At 42.4% G+C, this 16,528-nt stretch overlaps 1 protein-coding gene across 1 annotated transcript; it reads left to right on the forward strand.

Moving 5' to 3' along the window:
* Window positions 1-203: 203 nt before the first annotated feature.
* On the forward strand, window positions 204-14,605 carry LOC108787104 (keratin, type I cytoskeletal 12-like). The gene is made up of 4 exons (XM_018556561.1): window positions 204-729; window positions 10,252-10,334; window positions 12,516-12,672; window positions 14,405-14,605. The coding sequence occupies exons 1-4, from the start codon at window positions 445-447 to the stop codon at window positions 14,603-14,605; spliced, it is 726 nt and encodes a 241-aa protein (XP_018412063.1). The 5' UTR covers window positions 204-444.
* The last annotated feature ends 1,923 nt before the right edge of the window (window positions 14,606-16,528 follow it).

The following is a 16,528-nucleotide window of genomic DNA, read 5'->3' on the forward strand; positions in this document are numbered from 1 at the left end:
CCCAGGCAGCGTAGAATAAACCAACCTCTGTCTCACTATCTCCTTCCCAGCCAGCCGGTTTTAGCTCTGTGAGTTTACAAGCAGGTATTTTTGATCCCTGTCACCACTGGCATTCCAGGAATGTCTCACACTTCCAGCTTAGAGTTTTCAGCCAGGCCAGACCAAGCTGCATGGTGAGTAATCGCCCACTGCAAACCTGACAATCCCTCAAGGCAAAGCAAGCAAGGTAAATAGTAGAGAAATTATTACCCAAGGTGAGTGAAATCTGAGCCGGTTGGCATGGTTCACTTGCTGAGCCAATAACAGGCAGCTAAAGTTAAGCAATACAATTTACTTAGTTTGTGTTACTATGGGAGCTGTATAATCATTCTTCTAATCATGTCCTAAACTAGCAAGACTGCACTGCTAGCTCCTGCTGGATTTTCTAATCATTCTCCGTTCATAATGTCCCTCTGGCGAGTAGACGATTTGGTCAGGACAAAAAGACAAGACAACGGGCACAGACTGATCCATGGAAATAGGAAGGCAAGTGCGGATTTTTGCTGTCCCAGTCAGAAGGACGTCTTGATAAAATTAAATGATCGCTTGGCGGCTTATCTTGAGAGAGTGCGGACACTGGAAGAGTCCAGCCAACAGCTGGAGGAGAAGATCAAAAAGGTGTCTGAGAAACGGGCAACAGGCCACGACCACAGTTCTTATCTAAAGACGATCGACGATCTGGAAAGTCAGGTAAAATAATCAATTTCTTCTACTTATTATTATCCGTAAATTCTATCTACGAATACAAAATAATTCTTCCCATGCAGTGGGGCTACCCCCTTATTACTTATTATTTTCTAGGGGGATTCTTTAAAACAGTTTTTCTTACCTGTTCCCCTCTCCCCCTGGCAGTCAACGCTCACCTCTTTCCCCTCCACCCTGGCTGTAGACTGTCCCTCAGTGTCCTCACATCTAATGATGGGCTATGGGTCCTGCATTGTACTGTATATGAGCACATCAGTAGGCCTCGGACCTCTGGAGCAGAGGGGGAGGAGGAGCTTGCAGGGATCAGGTAAGTAAAACTGCTTTAAAGAATACCCCTAGACAAAAGCAGGCAGCGCAGGGTTAGACCCAAGGGTTTTTCCGGAGATAGGCTTTAATTTATAAACATAACCGTTTGCAAATAGAAATATATCATTATACATTATAAAATTATACATATACTGTATATATAAAAAAAAACAAACACACACACTGTGCTAGAAAATAAAGCGTGTTGGATACAGTGTGAAGTTTAAAACCTGACAGGTTTTTAGTGTTGTGTAGAGACTCACCCTCTTTACTCATCCTGTGACCATTGTTCCCAGGACAGAAAGTGATGGAAAGTCTATAATTTGGTGGTTATATGAAGCAGGTGAAGAGAAATCCTACAATGGAGACACATCCTCTGCTGACAGCTCCAGAAGAGTGGATTTACCCTCACTTTGGAGATATTTCCTTTCATTTCCTGTTGTGTTTCTAGAACAGGAGTAGAAGGGAAATCTCCCCAGAGGGTCCAAGGAACATTAATTAATTATGTATAGAAAAAAAGCTGACAATGTTCAGGTTGTTAACTGCCCACTTTTTACAAAAAAAGTTCTAGCTTGTGGTACAATTTAGGACCCATTCACACCACAGCACAGCATTACACGCCCAGTATCTATATGTTTTGCGCATGCTATCACACAGCTCAGCTGGCCTGCGGTACTGTGCACTAGATGTGCTGCACTGCCATTTATCTGAACGGCACTCCAATGCACCTGCCGACTCCAGCACAACGTGCTGTGCCGCAATACACTGCATTGCTGTGAAATAAAGCAGTGCATGCATTACTTTTTTTATTGTGGTACTGTGTGTTGTGCCGTGTTGGGAGGTGCATTGGGGTGCCATTCAAATGAATGGTAATGCATGCACAATAGCATGTGCTAAATAGATGGATACAGTGCATTTAACACAACAATATGGTGTGAATGGACCCTTAAAGAAAACCTACTATGAGTTACACATAAAGGATGCCATGGCTTCCATTCTTTATGAAAATGCTAGTTGCCTGGCTTGCTATTCTGACCCATTAGGTTTTTAGTACTTTGAGTCAGTAACAAACTCCTGACTTTTCTCTGACATTCCTGATCAGCATGTTTGTTGAAGTTCCAGGTGTACATGTGACAGTGCTCTGGCCCAGCATTTGGCTTCTAGACCCATGCATTGTCAATGGGGGAAGGTCACACGCGAGTCATTACACAGCGCCCAGCCTCATGATTGGCTGGGAAGCTGGCTCCATGCTACCTCGTCACCAGGTGATGAGGAAGCATGGAGCCAGATTTCTGGCCCATTATGAAGTGGGGGGCGGGTAATGACTCGCCACCCGACTTCCTGATTGGTTGAAAAGCTGGCCAATCAGGAAGGGTAGTTATTACACGCCACCCGGCTTCTTGATTGACCAGAAAGCCGGATCCATTCCTTCTCGTCACCAAGTGACAAAAGAGCATGGAGCCGGTTTCCCGGGAAGCCGGGCAGCATGTAATGACAAGCTGTCCGGCTTCCTGATATCAGAAGTTCCGGTATTGGGATAGGCATTTGGGCGAGTACAAGTACTTGTATAAATACTCGGTATCGGAACCAATTCCAATACAAGTATCGGTGCATCCCTAGTATGGAGGATAATGTGACCACCAACCATGATGCAATGGGACTAGTGGCCAATAGCCAAGCCTGAGCACTGTCAAATAATGCAACTGCTTCCTGTAGGTTGCAGCACCAGGGGTTTTGGTGGCAGTTGCAACAGAGGAAGGAGTTGTGGAGGATCACTAGAGAAATATCAGTGGGTTAGGGGGCAACTTCACACAGAATGCGCAAGGTGACCATGCCTCTTTAAGCTCCTCCTCGTTCACATATTCATGTGACAGCTAGCTGATACACATGCTAAGCATTTAGACTATACCTGGCAGCCCAACTGGCATTGAATAACTATGACTGTTCTGGTTCTGAGGAAGGAGGTGTGACCTCTGAAACGCGCAAACCACTTCACTACCAGGGAAGACGAATAGCCGGTGGATACGCACCTTTCGTTCTGACCCTTTTATGCCTGTTTTTATTCTTCCTTTGTGAGTACCTTTTATACCATTTTTTTATTCGTTTATTAAAAAGTTTTTATGCGATGGAGGCGCTCTCTGTGTCTTGTGTTGCAACTATGACTGTCTTAAATGGAACTTCACCCTTATCTTAAAAATGACAACAGAGGCACCTTTTAGAAATGTTTAGTAATAGCAATCTACAAAGAAATCCTTATAGATCATTTCAGGATTTTTATTTATTGCATACTTTATTTTTATTTTCCTCCCATTCTTCTCATGGTGGCCATTTTCACTAAGAGCAGATTAATCCATCTCCCTTTACTTCCTGGAACTCTGGGTTTACCTCCTGGAATATGTGACAGTGCACATCATCTGAGGGGGAATAAAATGCCTTTCCCCCAAGGTGTCACAAGAGTTTGCAGTTTACAGATGATATTTCCCAGGGAGCCATTGGTGATGTAGCCTTCCCAAGATGCATCTGTGAGGCCAGGGCTACATCATCAGTGCCTCACTCAATCAGGAAGTGGTAAAACAGTAATTGTAAGTGAAAGCAAAAATGTAGACAGATCTCCAAAATTTGCTCATTTTGGTGTAGGGAGCTGAATAAAAAAAAGATACTCATCCGATCCCAAATCTTGGTCAACGCTCACCTCCCTGCCCCCACCCGCTTCGGCTGCGATATATTCCTTGGCATCCTCAGGTTTAACCTAAGTGAATGGACCTTGCATAGACGTGATGACGTCAGCAGGTCTTAGACTGTCACAGCCCGGGGGAAAAGAGACTGTGGGGATCGCTCCAGCAGCTAGGCAGGGTTGAGGATCAGGTGAGTATGCTTTATTTGAGCTCCTAGACCTAAATGAGCAGTTGACCATTGCAGTGCAGGGGTAGCACTGAAAAGAGTTCTGACTTTTAGGGAAAGGGGATTAAGGTCCACTTTAACTGTAGGCTTGAAAGAGACATTGCCCTTTAATATGTAGGAGTCCTTCTTCTCTGTCACTAGGTGTCCCCAGTCTATCGGTTAGAATGACAGCCAGCATTATTCAACCTTCTTCCTCTGCGTCCAGGCTGTCATTGGATCATCCCCTTTGGGGTGGCATCACCCCGCAGCCTGGGCTCAGAATATTACTGCACTAAATTATTGCACAAGTGACGCTCAGTACAGCAGTAAGCTGGTTCTATTCTGGTGTGATACTGTAGTTTGCAAAATAGACATCTACTTAAGTTTCATTTAAAACTGCCCACTAAGGTATTTGTTTTAGTAACAAGAGATACTCAGATTTTACTAAAAGCTTGGTGTCTTTTAATAGCCATAGCCCAGTGAAAAGTGATCTTGGTAATGTTAGGTAACTCTTTTTTAGGAACTGGTTATGCAAAAAATATTCCAGCATCATATAAGATATTTCTAATGAGCTTGTTGTAAAGCTGGGCAGCAGGAGAACCGTCTATGAATAGTTGTGCCCTTCTGTCACCTATAGTGTGCTAAAAGCCATAATCTATAGTGAAAAATCTTAACTGTCCACTTTTTTAATAAATGTTCTGCAGCGATGGTTCCATCATGGTTACCAGTATGACATCAAGATTGTCTACAGAGGTCAGATGAGTGTGGTAAGTTAGAGGTTACAAGTGACCCTAAAGTTATAGGAGCCACTCTAAGGTGATAATTTGCAATGGGGAGTGGATAATATTATGCACTCTCCAATTAGCACCACTATGCAACGGCTACTGTGGCACATCTCATTCATAAAAATCCAGCAGCTGTGTGTGACTAGTGAAGCCCCATTGAGTTCTGTCTGCTTGACAAAGTAGAGAGAGGTCCATGAAAGGAGGAGAATGGGACATGAGATTTTGCCAGGTCACATGACTGGGCTGTCCTCTCCACTCTTTTAAAAAAAGCCCCCTCAATTTCTTTATAGAACATCGCTGTTCCTTGTAAATATGCAGTATTGCTTTTTTTATTTTTTAGAGATGAGCCCCTAAGTGATGAATTACAGATTAGTGACAGTCCACAGGTCAATATCTAACATAAATAAAACAGCAAAAGCTATATTTTTATAGGTTTAACCTAGGGATGCACCAATACCATTTTTTCAAGACAGAGTACAAGTATCGATACTTTCTCAAGTACTCGCCGATACCATTTACAGATACCTTTTTTTGTGTGTGTCATGTGACATACTAATGATTTTAGGACAGTGGTGGAATGCCAGGGCCTGGTTGCATTTGTCCCGCTGCGACCCTGGTAGTTCTGCCACAGACTCCAAACTGTAGAGGGACTACAAATCTCAGCAATACGCTATACAGCAATACAGAATACCACCAGGTATAGAAGACTTCAAATCCCAGCAATACAGGAGGGCTGTGCGGGGTCTCCCCAGTAAGGAGGAGGAGATGTGCGGCTGGTGCTGTAAACAAGTGCCTTCACAGGAAGGCTGCCGAGGTGAGGTCCCCAGCATGCACAGGACGTCAGGCAGCTGATTCGGCCTAAAAATTTAAAGCGGGTATTGGTGATCAAGCAGGTTTACGTGGGTGATAAAGGGGGAGGTATTGGTGATATCCCAGGTTGACCCAGGTGATAAGGGGGGTCCCTTTTTTTGCCCTAAAGTATATATAGACCTCGTTAAAATGTCATGTTTCCCTAAGAAGGGCTGTACTACACTAAACCTTTCATCCAACTTAAACTATTGCATATGTTTTCAAAAAAACAATTTTAAGGCAATTAAGTGAAGTAAAAAAGATTTGTGGATTCAACCAATCATTTTTTACGTATTCTTGATTAATGGTCAAGTAACTGTGGATGTGGCAGCATTGCGTCCTTTACCTACATACTTCTGCTATAAAAAATGTCCCTCTTTCCCCCCTTAGAAAGTTGGTGGCACCTGAGCCACTCTGACTATTTTTCATATGATCTGCGCTGTTTAATGACAGCACTTGAAGCGTGCCTGACTCACGCACTGCTGTATAAACAAAGATGTTTTTAAATGTCCTGTTAGAATAGCAGGTTCCCCAAATTGTGAATGCCCGATCAGCAGCTAGTTAACATTTTCTTACTCCACAGATTGTTTGTATTCAAGTATAATTATTTGTCTTCCCATCAAATAATATAGCACATGTTATCTTTTACTATCTAACCACAGATCATTCTCTCTGTAGTTGGAACACACAGTAGGTTAGGCTAGTAATAAGACAATGGTTACATTGAATATCAAAACAATATATGCATGTTGATATCGGCATCCTTTGAATGAATTGCAAACCACATAAGCCAACAAGAACAGGTTATCTTTTCATAAACAAAGGGCAGCTTCAACCCTCTGGAAATAAATGTGTCAACAAAAAGCTTGCACAAAAAGCATGGAAAAAGTATTGAGATCTTTATCTGTTTCTTATTTACTGTATAATATAGTAATTACATTGATGGGAGGTGTACAGGGCACCACTAAAATATCTATTGTGCAAAACACTAACCACTGAAGAAATTACAGTGCCAGGTTTTAAATATTCCCCGCCATAATATTTAATAAATGAGTAAACAATGGAAGATATCTGCACTGGGTCTATATCTGGCAAAGCCACCAATGTTGACTGACCATGGAGAGATGGCTAACAGCTTCTAGAATTACTGTATATGTTTACAAGTTCTGCCTATAATTTGTTAATCTTTACTGATAAAGCAGGGATAAATATGCATGGTGCTCCCAAACTCTAGGTAGGTTAGTACTGGGCACTGAGAACAAGACCAGCAGTAGTAGTTTAACTACCTCCCGGCCGGCCGGGAGCTTCTTGGATGTAACTGGGCGTGTGTACACGGCGCGCGCGAGCGGGAAATGCACGTCATTTGAAAACAGGCAGCGATGCCCGTTTATATACAAGCGATCCGCCGGCTATAGAGCTGGCAGATCGCTTGTATGAGGTCCCGTGACGTGCGCCCAGTTTCTCAGCCCCCTCTGTGATAGCAATAAAGTTAAGTGAAAAAAACATAATAATAGGAAAAAAAATTAAAGTTTCCCACAATTTTTTTTAAAGTTACACATAAAAAAAGAATAAAAAAACAACATTTTTTTAAAGTCCCCACCCCTACATACACGCATGTAAACATGCGTCAGGTGCACATACCTGCGAAAACGACGATTGCGCCCATTACGCTGCAAGGGCTTGAGTTGTTGAGTAAAAATCCTTATCTTTTCTAAACACTCCTTACACTAAAGTAGCCCTATCACAACTTCTGTTACGTATTCCTTTTTTGCCCGTTAAACATGCAAATGAAAGGGTTTTATTATATCTGCTTCAAAAGTGTAAGAAATACCTGTTAAGCCTGCCAGAAATGGAGAGCTTGCATGTTCCTCTGCACGGTGTTATCTCAATGATATTAAGAAGTGTGTTAGATAGGGATGCACCAATACTGTTTTTTTGGTATTGAGTACCGATATTTATCTGTTGGTAATCGCCGATACTGGTATTTCCACTAGCATGGAAGCAGCTTCCCGGCCAATCAAGAAGCCGAGTGGCGAGTCATTACCCACTGCCTGGCTTCCTGATTTGCCCGGGAAGCTGACTCCATGTTCTCTCATGGCACTGCCATTCTGAAGAAATCTCCTTCTGATCGGAAGTCCCGGTATCGGGAGTACATATTGTAGCATTTGGGAGAGTACTCGGTATCAGTGCATCCCTAGTGTTAGGGCTATAGAAAACCACCCCAGTATGTTGTGATGTTCTGTGTTCATAACATATCCTATGTCCTAAGGCAGGGCTCAAAATTTCAAGTCCTGAGCTACTAGCCAGGCCTTGAGAGTTACTAGCCACCAGTTGCCCCACTTAACCCTTACCCTGGCCCGGCCTTAATTGCCGATTGTAAATGGCAGATTAGGGATTCCTGCTGCAGGAAAATGCAAGTTCCTGACACAGGAATCTCTAATCACACCTGAAATATACTGTAGGTGTGAATGGGGCCTAATATACACATACACTAAAGGTGTCCATACACCTGCCGATTATCGTACCATAGTTATGGGTGATCCCGTGATCGTACGATAATCGGCAGGTGTATGGGCAGCGTGCGACCGCTTCTACTATAAGGTCGTACGGGCCGCTTGCGCACTCCGGCCCGTGCGGCATTCGTCTTCCGACCACGCCACCAACCCGCCAAAAATCGTACGATTTTCGGCAGGTTTTCCAGCGGGCTCGGAAGACGAATGCCGCACAGGCCAGTGTGCGCAAGCGCACACTACCCGCTCAGCACTGCAATCATCGCAAGTACGATCTGCCTGTCCAAGATGGGCAAATCATACGAGATTTTAATGACCTTACAACCATCGCATGACGAAAGTCGTGCGATGGTTGTAAGGTGTATGGGCAGCTTAAAACACAGTAATACACTTCTCAACGGTACACCCCCTCCACCCCCCGCACAAATATAATAATAAAATTCCCCCCACACACAACAAAATACACTCCCCCCCCGTTATAAGCCCCACACACACATAAAATAATATACTCCCCCCCCTTATTAACCCCCCCCCACACACAAAATAATAATACACTCCCCCCCCAGCCCCCTCACCTGTTCATGTCTTTGCAGGGAGGAGGCTGTGAGCAGGATCGATCCCTGGTTATCTGGGGGTGAGTAGTGAGGTCTGCAGCAGATCTCACAAATCACACCTAGATAACAAGGCATCAGGCATAACCAGGATCCTCCTCACATACATCCTTTCTTTCGGCCGGAGCTCAGAACTGTCAGAGCTCCGGCCGAAAGAAGCTGCTCCGACACAGATGCAGACCGTGGAGCTGCTCCCGCAAGTCAGGTACGCGGTCTGCATAGTCACATAGTACCGCCTCGCGGGCCGGAGTTGGCCTGCGGACCGGTACTTGGAGACCCAAATTTCCGCTCGCCCTCACCTTATTTCTACTCGCCAAATGTGAGCAGGCGAGTGGAAATTTTGAGCCCTGTCCTAAGGGAATACACTGTTCCTCCATAGATACAGTACGGTGAGTGAGTCTTGCCGGCTACTGTATTACCAGGTGAAAATAAAGTAAATACACTAGAACAATGCAATATTTTGACAAATAACCTCCTATCCTGTTCTTGGACAATCAACATCCGCTTTTCCATGGTCTGTGCTATCTGTTTAAATATAGATGTTGGGACATTTTCCTGGCACTCATCAGAAGTGAAGAATTAGCTGAGATAAGCTTAAAAAACGTCTAACATTTCAGAACAAGACATATACATTTTGTTTCGTTACGAATTGATATTTGCATGCATTTTGCTAAATTCGGACATTCAGATGCATCCAAATTTCCGAATTTGAATGTGTCGTCTGAATGCGAAGAAATCCAACATTTTGGATCCCTATGAATTTAATTCAAAACTAAACTAAATTGGGCATGTGACTGTTCTCTGGCCAATCAGATGTTTTTTGGGGCTGTTAGGGGTTGCATTACAGGCATGGTCATGTGACTTCCTGTTGTAGATCATTCTGAAACTAAAATTAAGACATATCCAAAATCCGAATAACGAACCGAATTCCGAATCCGAAATCTGAATAATAAACTAAATCAGATTCCGAAATCCAAAAAGAAAAAAAATCCCTTCCACTATATATGTTCTCAAATTGGAAGATCTATAAAATAAAAAAAGGCCCAAAATGTTGTATGTTATACAGGATTTGCGCTCAAGTTTATGAGCTTCATCTATTTAGCAAAAACTCAAATGTTTTTACTGTGCGAAAAAAAAAAACCTCAGTCTCAAAATTTACCAAGTATAAAAGACGAGATTTGGACACGTTAAAAAAAAAAAAATTACAAAATATATGGCATATAAATCACATAAATCAAGATGGTGATCCTAAAATGTATGTTCTTCTTCTGATATGTGAGAAAATACCTATAGGTATTCTCGAATGAGCGATTATGTGTGTGTGTGTGTCCTGTGTTTAACATGTATGTACGTATGTGACAATATAAAAAAGGTAGAGGCCGAAGCTCAGGATTGAGACATCAGAGGCCTACCTTTCCAAAAGTCTGGTTGGTTGATTCCAGACATGTTGACTTTTCCTGGGCAATGTCTGTGGAAGTGTGCATTGAGTGTATGTAAATAAAAAACAACTATTTACCCTCAAAAACAAACTTATTTAGCTAAAATAGTTTTTTGTTTGTTCCTCAGATAAGAAGTGCAAAACAAGCTAATGCCGGGTTGTGGCTGAATATTGAGAACACGAAAACAGCAGCAGACTGCTTTAAGGAGAAGTGAGTTCCATTGTTTCCACAGTAATAGGTTTCTTTTATGCAGATCATGTTATGCATGACCACCCTGGTTCTACAGATTACCAGAAACTCAAAGGTTTCTCTGTGTGATGAAATTGAAGAAAGGAAAAAGGAATGGCTGATTGTATTAAAATAATCTATTAGTTCTTGACAATCATTCCATGCGTGCAGCTCTACCAAAAGCAACTAATAAAGTGAAAACTTTGACTATATTAAAAACCCACCCAAAAGAGGGAACTCCAGTGGTAGAATCTCCCCATCTGTAATCCTTAACTTGGTTTTCAATATCTGTGAAGTCTTGGTCCTCTTCCTACTTTTTTTTTTTAATGTTGGACAGATAGTGGAAGATTTAGAACGTTTTTTTTTTCTTGCTGTCTGGGTAGATTTCAGCTCACTTCTTGTCCTGGTGAAGGGGAGTTACCGACCAGGACACACGTAACAATAAAAAGAAGTTCTACACTATTCCCCACTATTAAAAAAATAGTGATGTGTCAAAAGTCATGTGAATAGTCATGATGACCATACAGGAAGTGAGAAGAATTATCCCTAATGGGATCGGACACTGCTTTTACACTTCCCTACTTTGTACAGAATAAAGGGAAATCAAAGGTTTTGGCTGAAGGTTGGCTTTAAAAAAGAAAGAAATAGAATCCAATATATTGACCATGGCAACTGTAACGAGTGACGACCTAGAAATTCAGGGGTAGAGATCTTACCACCTGAGCCCCCACCGGGGAGATACATACACCAACATTAGAATATTTCAAAGGAGACATTGACCTAGAGCAATTTCAGCCAATCTGATTCACTTTACTTTGGATATAACAAAGTGAAGGCAATAGAAGAAATCAATTTACTATGTTTTATTAGAGTGTACTAAACTATGTGTACCGCATAGCCTATGGAATGATTTGATCACCTATATGGTGAGCGTGTAAATTCAAACCCTTTGGTCTTTGAGTTAATTTATATTATCCTACGGAGTAACCTACACCACCGGTATACTGCTCTCTTACTGCTCCATTGCCAGAAATTTAGTCTCAGTAGCATTTTTAGCAGTGATATAACATAAAATCTAATATAGAAGTTCACCTATGAACTTCTATATTATCTCTTCAGTATATACTCAGGAAAAAGATGGGTTTAATGGAGATGGAGTGGTTGACGGTAGCTGGGGTTCAACAAAGACTTGAAAAACTTAATGCAAATAAAGCATTAGGACCAGATAACCTGCACCCCAAAGTACTTAAAGAACTCAGCCAGTTTATAGAGAGACAGTGATGGCAACACTTTGTACATAAAAATCATGTCCCCTCTTAATCGCCTCACTTCTAGCATGAGCAAGTTTAAATTTAGCAACCTTGTCTCGTAGCTTTGGTCCACCAGCCCCTGAATTAGTTCAGTTGCCCTTCTCTGGACTCTCTCTAGCTCAAGGACATCCTTTCTGTAGACATGTGACCAAAACTAAACTGCATACTCAAGATGAGGCCAAACCAGTGATCTATAAAGCGGCAAAATAATTGCTTTATCTCTACAGAACATTCCCTTTTTAATAGAAGATAGTACTCTGCTAACCTTGTTTGCCACAGCCCGGCATTGCATGCCGCTATTCAATCTGTGGTCTACTATGACCCCCAAATCTTTTTCCATTTCTGACTTCCCTAGTGGAGCACCCATTAATATGTATTCCTCTTGCCTATTTTTAACCCCAAAATGCATTACTTTACATTTTTCAACACTAAACCTCATCTGCCATATAGTTGCCCACCCCCCTCACATTTGACGATTCTCAGATCCTTTAGAATTCCTACAAATGCTTCTGAACTTGCATTTGGCCTCCTTCTGACCTCCTCCTTACCTGCTTCAAGATACTTTTGCATTTCTATTGACTTATATGGGTAGAAAAGCAATTCCTATATACGCTGGCCTTAAAAACTTTTAAGCTTAGGGTTCACAGGCTGGAAAAATAAGCTATCAAACTATCCCGTCTGATTTTATTTGTAGAGGTTATTCAGAAAAGATGCTGACTGCAAAGATAATCAACTAACATTAAAAGTTAGAATTGAAATAGAATTGTGAAAAATGAGGCACAATAAATACATGAAAGTTGGACAACGGTGAAATACAACACAACTATTAAATATTTCCCTCCAAATCGTATAGGTATGTTGCAGAATTAACTTTGCAAGATACTATAAAGGATGATGTGAAGAAGCTCAAAGCTGCCAGCACTGGTCTGCAGATGGAGACACGCTGTTTGGAAGTTGAGGAACAGATCTTAACTGGGGAACTGAAGAACCTTATGCAGGATCATAAAGAGGTAACCCATCTGAGCTATTAAAGTTAGACTCCCAATCTTGATAAAATAATTTTTTACGCGATTCTTTGATTAGTCTGTGTAGAAAAAAAGTTTATTTTAATGTTCTGTTTCTGGCACATATTCACCTTTCTTTTAAATCCCTTCCTCTCCACTCAGGTGCCAAGAGCAAGGAAGGGAAGCCATAAGTTACATAGTTACATAGTATTTGAGGTTGAATAAAGACACATGTCCATCAAGTCCAACCTATTGTGTGTGTGTGTGAATTTTTTTTAAATATCTATGGCAATATGTCTTTCGCACTCTATTTTAGCCGTCCGTATTGCTAGTTTGCATCTTTTATTGCTTTCTTTATAGTTGTGGAATGCCAATGCCGTCCCCTCTATCTTATATTTTATGAAAGCCATTCACTTTTCCTTTATGTGATGCTTTACATTTTTATTCAACCATACAGGTTTTGTTTGTGATCTTTTACTTTTATTACCCAACGGTATACATTTGGCAATGGCAATTTGAATTTGTTTTTAAAACATTCCCACTTTTGGTCCGTGTTTAGATTTTGAAATAAATTTTCCCATTTGATGTCCCCCACTAGGTGGCGCAGTCTATCAAAGTTGGCCCTTCTGAAATTGAGGGTTTTTGTCCTACCAGCCCTCTTGCTTTTCCTGTATTCAATATTGAAAGTGATCATGTTGTGGTCACTATTGCCCAGAGTCTCCCCAATAACAATATCCTCAATTCACTCCGCATTATTAGTAATGATTAAATCTAGGATGGCATTTTTTCTAGTTGGGACCTAGACCATCTGGTCCATGAAGTTGTCTCTCAACATGTTCAAAAATCGGCCCTCCTTGGTTGAACTTGAGGTTCCATTAGCTCAATTTATATCCGGGTAATTGAAATAAGCTCTGAGCTATTGGCGCTAAAACAGGGCTAAGGACTCTCCTCTCCAATTTTATGTGACAGAACGGGCCTATCACTAAGCATCAGTCATCAATGATCCTGCCAATAACACACCTCCTGCCCTAGGGTGACAATGCTCCCTTACTGTCCTTTGTCTGTGGAGAAGCAGTGTTGTCACCCTGGGTCAGGAAGTACAGTATGTTGAAGTACAGTATGTCTACAGTAGGCCTCCCTTTCTCTTCATAATATAGGAGAAAGGTGTTCTGTAGTCCAGGGAGCTAACCTCTGCAGTAAGATAAGACACCTTGAGATAGCACTGCAGAGTGCACATGACAGAACTGGATTTTTTTGGCAGAATCAACAGGTTTTTATTGCACTGGTTAAAGAAATATAAACACAATTATTTCAGTGGTATATTTAAAGTATAACTTAAGCAAAAACTTAAAAAAAGGGAGCGTTATAACCCCTTTCAGCTTCTTTTTGAAATCTGTTTCACATTGGGGAGATTTCCTTTCACATCCTGTCTGATAGCCACAACAGGAAGTGAGAGGAAATCTCTCCTAAGACAGGAAAACCCCTTGCGGTCAACAGGGTCAGCAGAAATAGTGTCCCCATTGGAATATTTCCCATCTATTCTTGCTTTGGTGAGTCTGGAGAGGCTTTCCAGTCCTTTGGGTAAAAGTTCTTACACAGGCTACTCTGCAACCAATCCCAGATCTCTTCTCACTCTGTTCTGTCTCCCCCAGCAGCAGGAGGCAAGGATACTGAAACGCTGTACAGTCTTTTAAAGAAAGGGCCCTATACCTATATATAATTATTGTTTTATTTGTAGGAAAGAGAACATCTTCTACAGGAAAAATCTAAGCGCAAAGTGAATGTTGAGGTGGACAGTGTGCTACCAACAGAGCTCACGGGTGCTCTGGAGAAGATGAGAGAGCAGTACAAAGCCATAGCAAATCATCATCAACAGCACTATGAATCCTTGCTTGTGGAAAAGGTTTGGAGAACTATGTTACATTTAAAGGTTCTATAAAAATGTATTATCTATGTGAAATCTAATCTATATATTTTAAATAAAAAAACACAATCATCAACATTAATAAAGGAAATGCATAGTCTTCTAATGATTTTTTGATTCTTATCATTAAAGGACACAGGATCAGCAGTTATTCTAACAGGAAGGGGTTATAATGCCACAGTGAATTTGGACATCAGCAAACAAAAAAGCCAATCCCAAGCCAGTTATAAATAATAAAATAATAATAAATGTACTAGGAAGATTTATGTATTTTCTCTGTCGAGAAAAGCTTTCCCTCTTTTATTTTGCTAGCCCTTTTTCTTTTCCTCAAGATAGTTTTTTCTTAAATCAAGACTTCATCTGCATGCTGCTGATCTGATTTCAATGTGCAGTTATCCAGCTCAGTTAACCCTTGGCACCTCTTTGGAAGCCATACCCGGCTTCTGTTGGACCGAAGAGTTCATGACAACTCTAGAACTCAACCTTTGGGCACTAGGCTGTACCAGTGGCGCTATCCTGATTTCTGGGTACTGGGTTAGTCACCGAGTGATTTCATCCTATAGAGCTGTGGCAGTGGTGATACTCATAGCTTCTGATTAGTAGATGTGGTACTCTGACTTCTTCTAACTTCTGGCCCTCCATGGGCTCTTCCAGATTGACCAGCTCTTCTGTCTCAAGGTTTGGTTTACCTCCCTGTTTTAGGTTGTTGGCTTTAACGGCATGACTGTTGAAACCAAGGTCTTGAGAGGCAAGAGTCTATCTCAGGGGTGCCCATAAGGTCGATTGCGCTCTACCAGTCGATCGCGTAGGGATCAGTGGTAAATCGCGATGGCCTCTCCTCCCACCCGTGGTGCTTCTCTGGATCCCCGCTGCTCTCCCCATCTGTATGCAGCGGGGATCCAAGAAGAAGTGAAAGAACCGATGCAGCCCGCGGCGGAGGACGGAGCCGCTTTCACAGAACTAAGGCCGAGCGGTGAGGAGAGAGAGAGACGCTCGGCCTGGATCTGACAGCCGGCGCCTCTCTCTCCCCTCACCGCTCGGCCTTAGTTCTGTGACAGCGGCTCCGCCCATCCCCCCGCGGCTGCAGCGCTTCTTTCACTTCTCCTCGGATCCGCCGCTGCCTCTGCCGGGAGAGCAGGGGGGGATCCAGAGGAGAAGCTGAGCCCCACACGTGCGTGGTCGAGCGGCAGAGGATCTGTACATAACAGTGATATGTTCCGATCCTCTGTGCAGGACAAACACTGGAGCGATCAGCTGATCACTCCAGTGTTTGTAAATAACTGGGGACACATAGCACTATGTGTCCCCAGTTATGAATGAACAGAATGTGATTTACATCACTTCCTGCTCATTCATGAGTTCTCAATGGGGAGAAGCACTCACTACAGAGGCTCCTCCCCATTCAGAAACTGGTGATAGTAAAATATTTTCTGAATGAATGGGAAGCCTCTGTGCTTTCCATTAATTTAGAACGGAGGCTGCAGAAAAAGAGATTGAGGACTTTGTGTCCTCAATTTCTTTTTCTATTTTAAAAAGGAAATATTGGGAGGCTGTCTAGACCCCTAATATTTCCCCGAAGCCGCCCCCCGAGAGTAACAAAAAATAAACATTAAATAAGAAACAATAAAAATAAAATAAAAAATATGGGTGACATTACATGCCTGTTGGGAGGGGGCACATGTTTTTTTATTCTTGCCTCGGGCGCAAAAGGAGCTGGCTACGGCTTTGCTCCCGCGGTGCTCATGCGGCTGTCGGCTGAATGTGGCAGATGGAAAGGGGAGGGACACCTCTCCCCAAGTGCAAGGTCGGCCACACGAGCATCGTGGGAGGACAGGACGCCGGGGCCTCTAGGACGCACTGGAATGTAAGCCGACCGACTCCCTGCGTTCAGGGGCGGGAGGGGGTGTGGTTTTATTAAAGTAAATGGCACCCAGCCAT

This window comes from Nanorana parkeri, unplaced genomic scaffold (genome assembly GCF_000935625.1).
Source record: "Nanorana parkeri isolate BGI_ZX_2015 unplaced genomic scaffold, ASM93562v1 scaffold242, whole genome shotgun sequence".
In the NCBI taxonomy this organism is placed as follows: Eukaryota; Metazoa; Chordata; class Amphibia; order Anura; family Dicroglossidae; genus Nanorana; species Nanorana parkeri.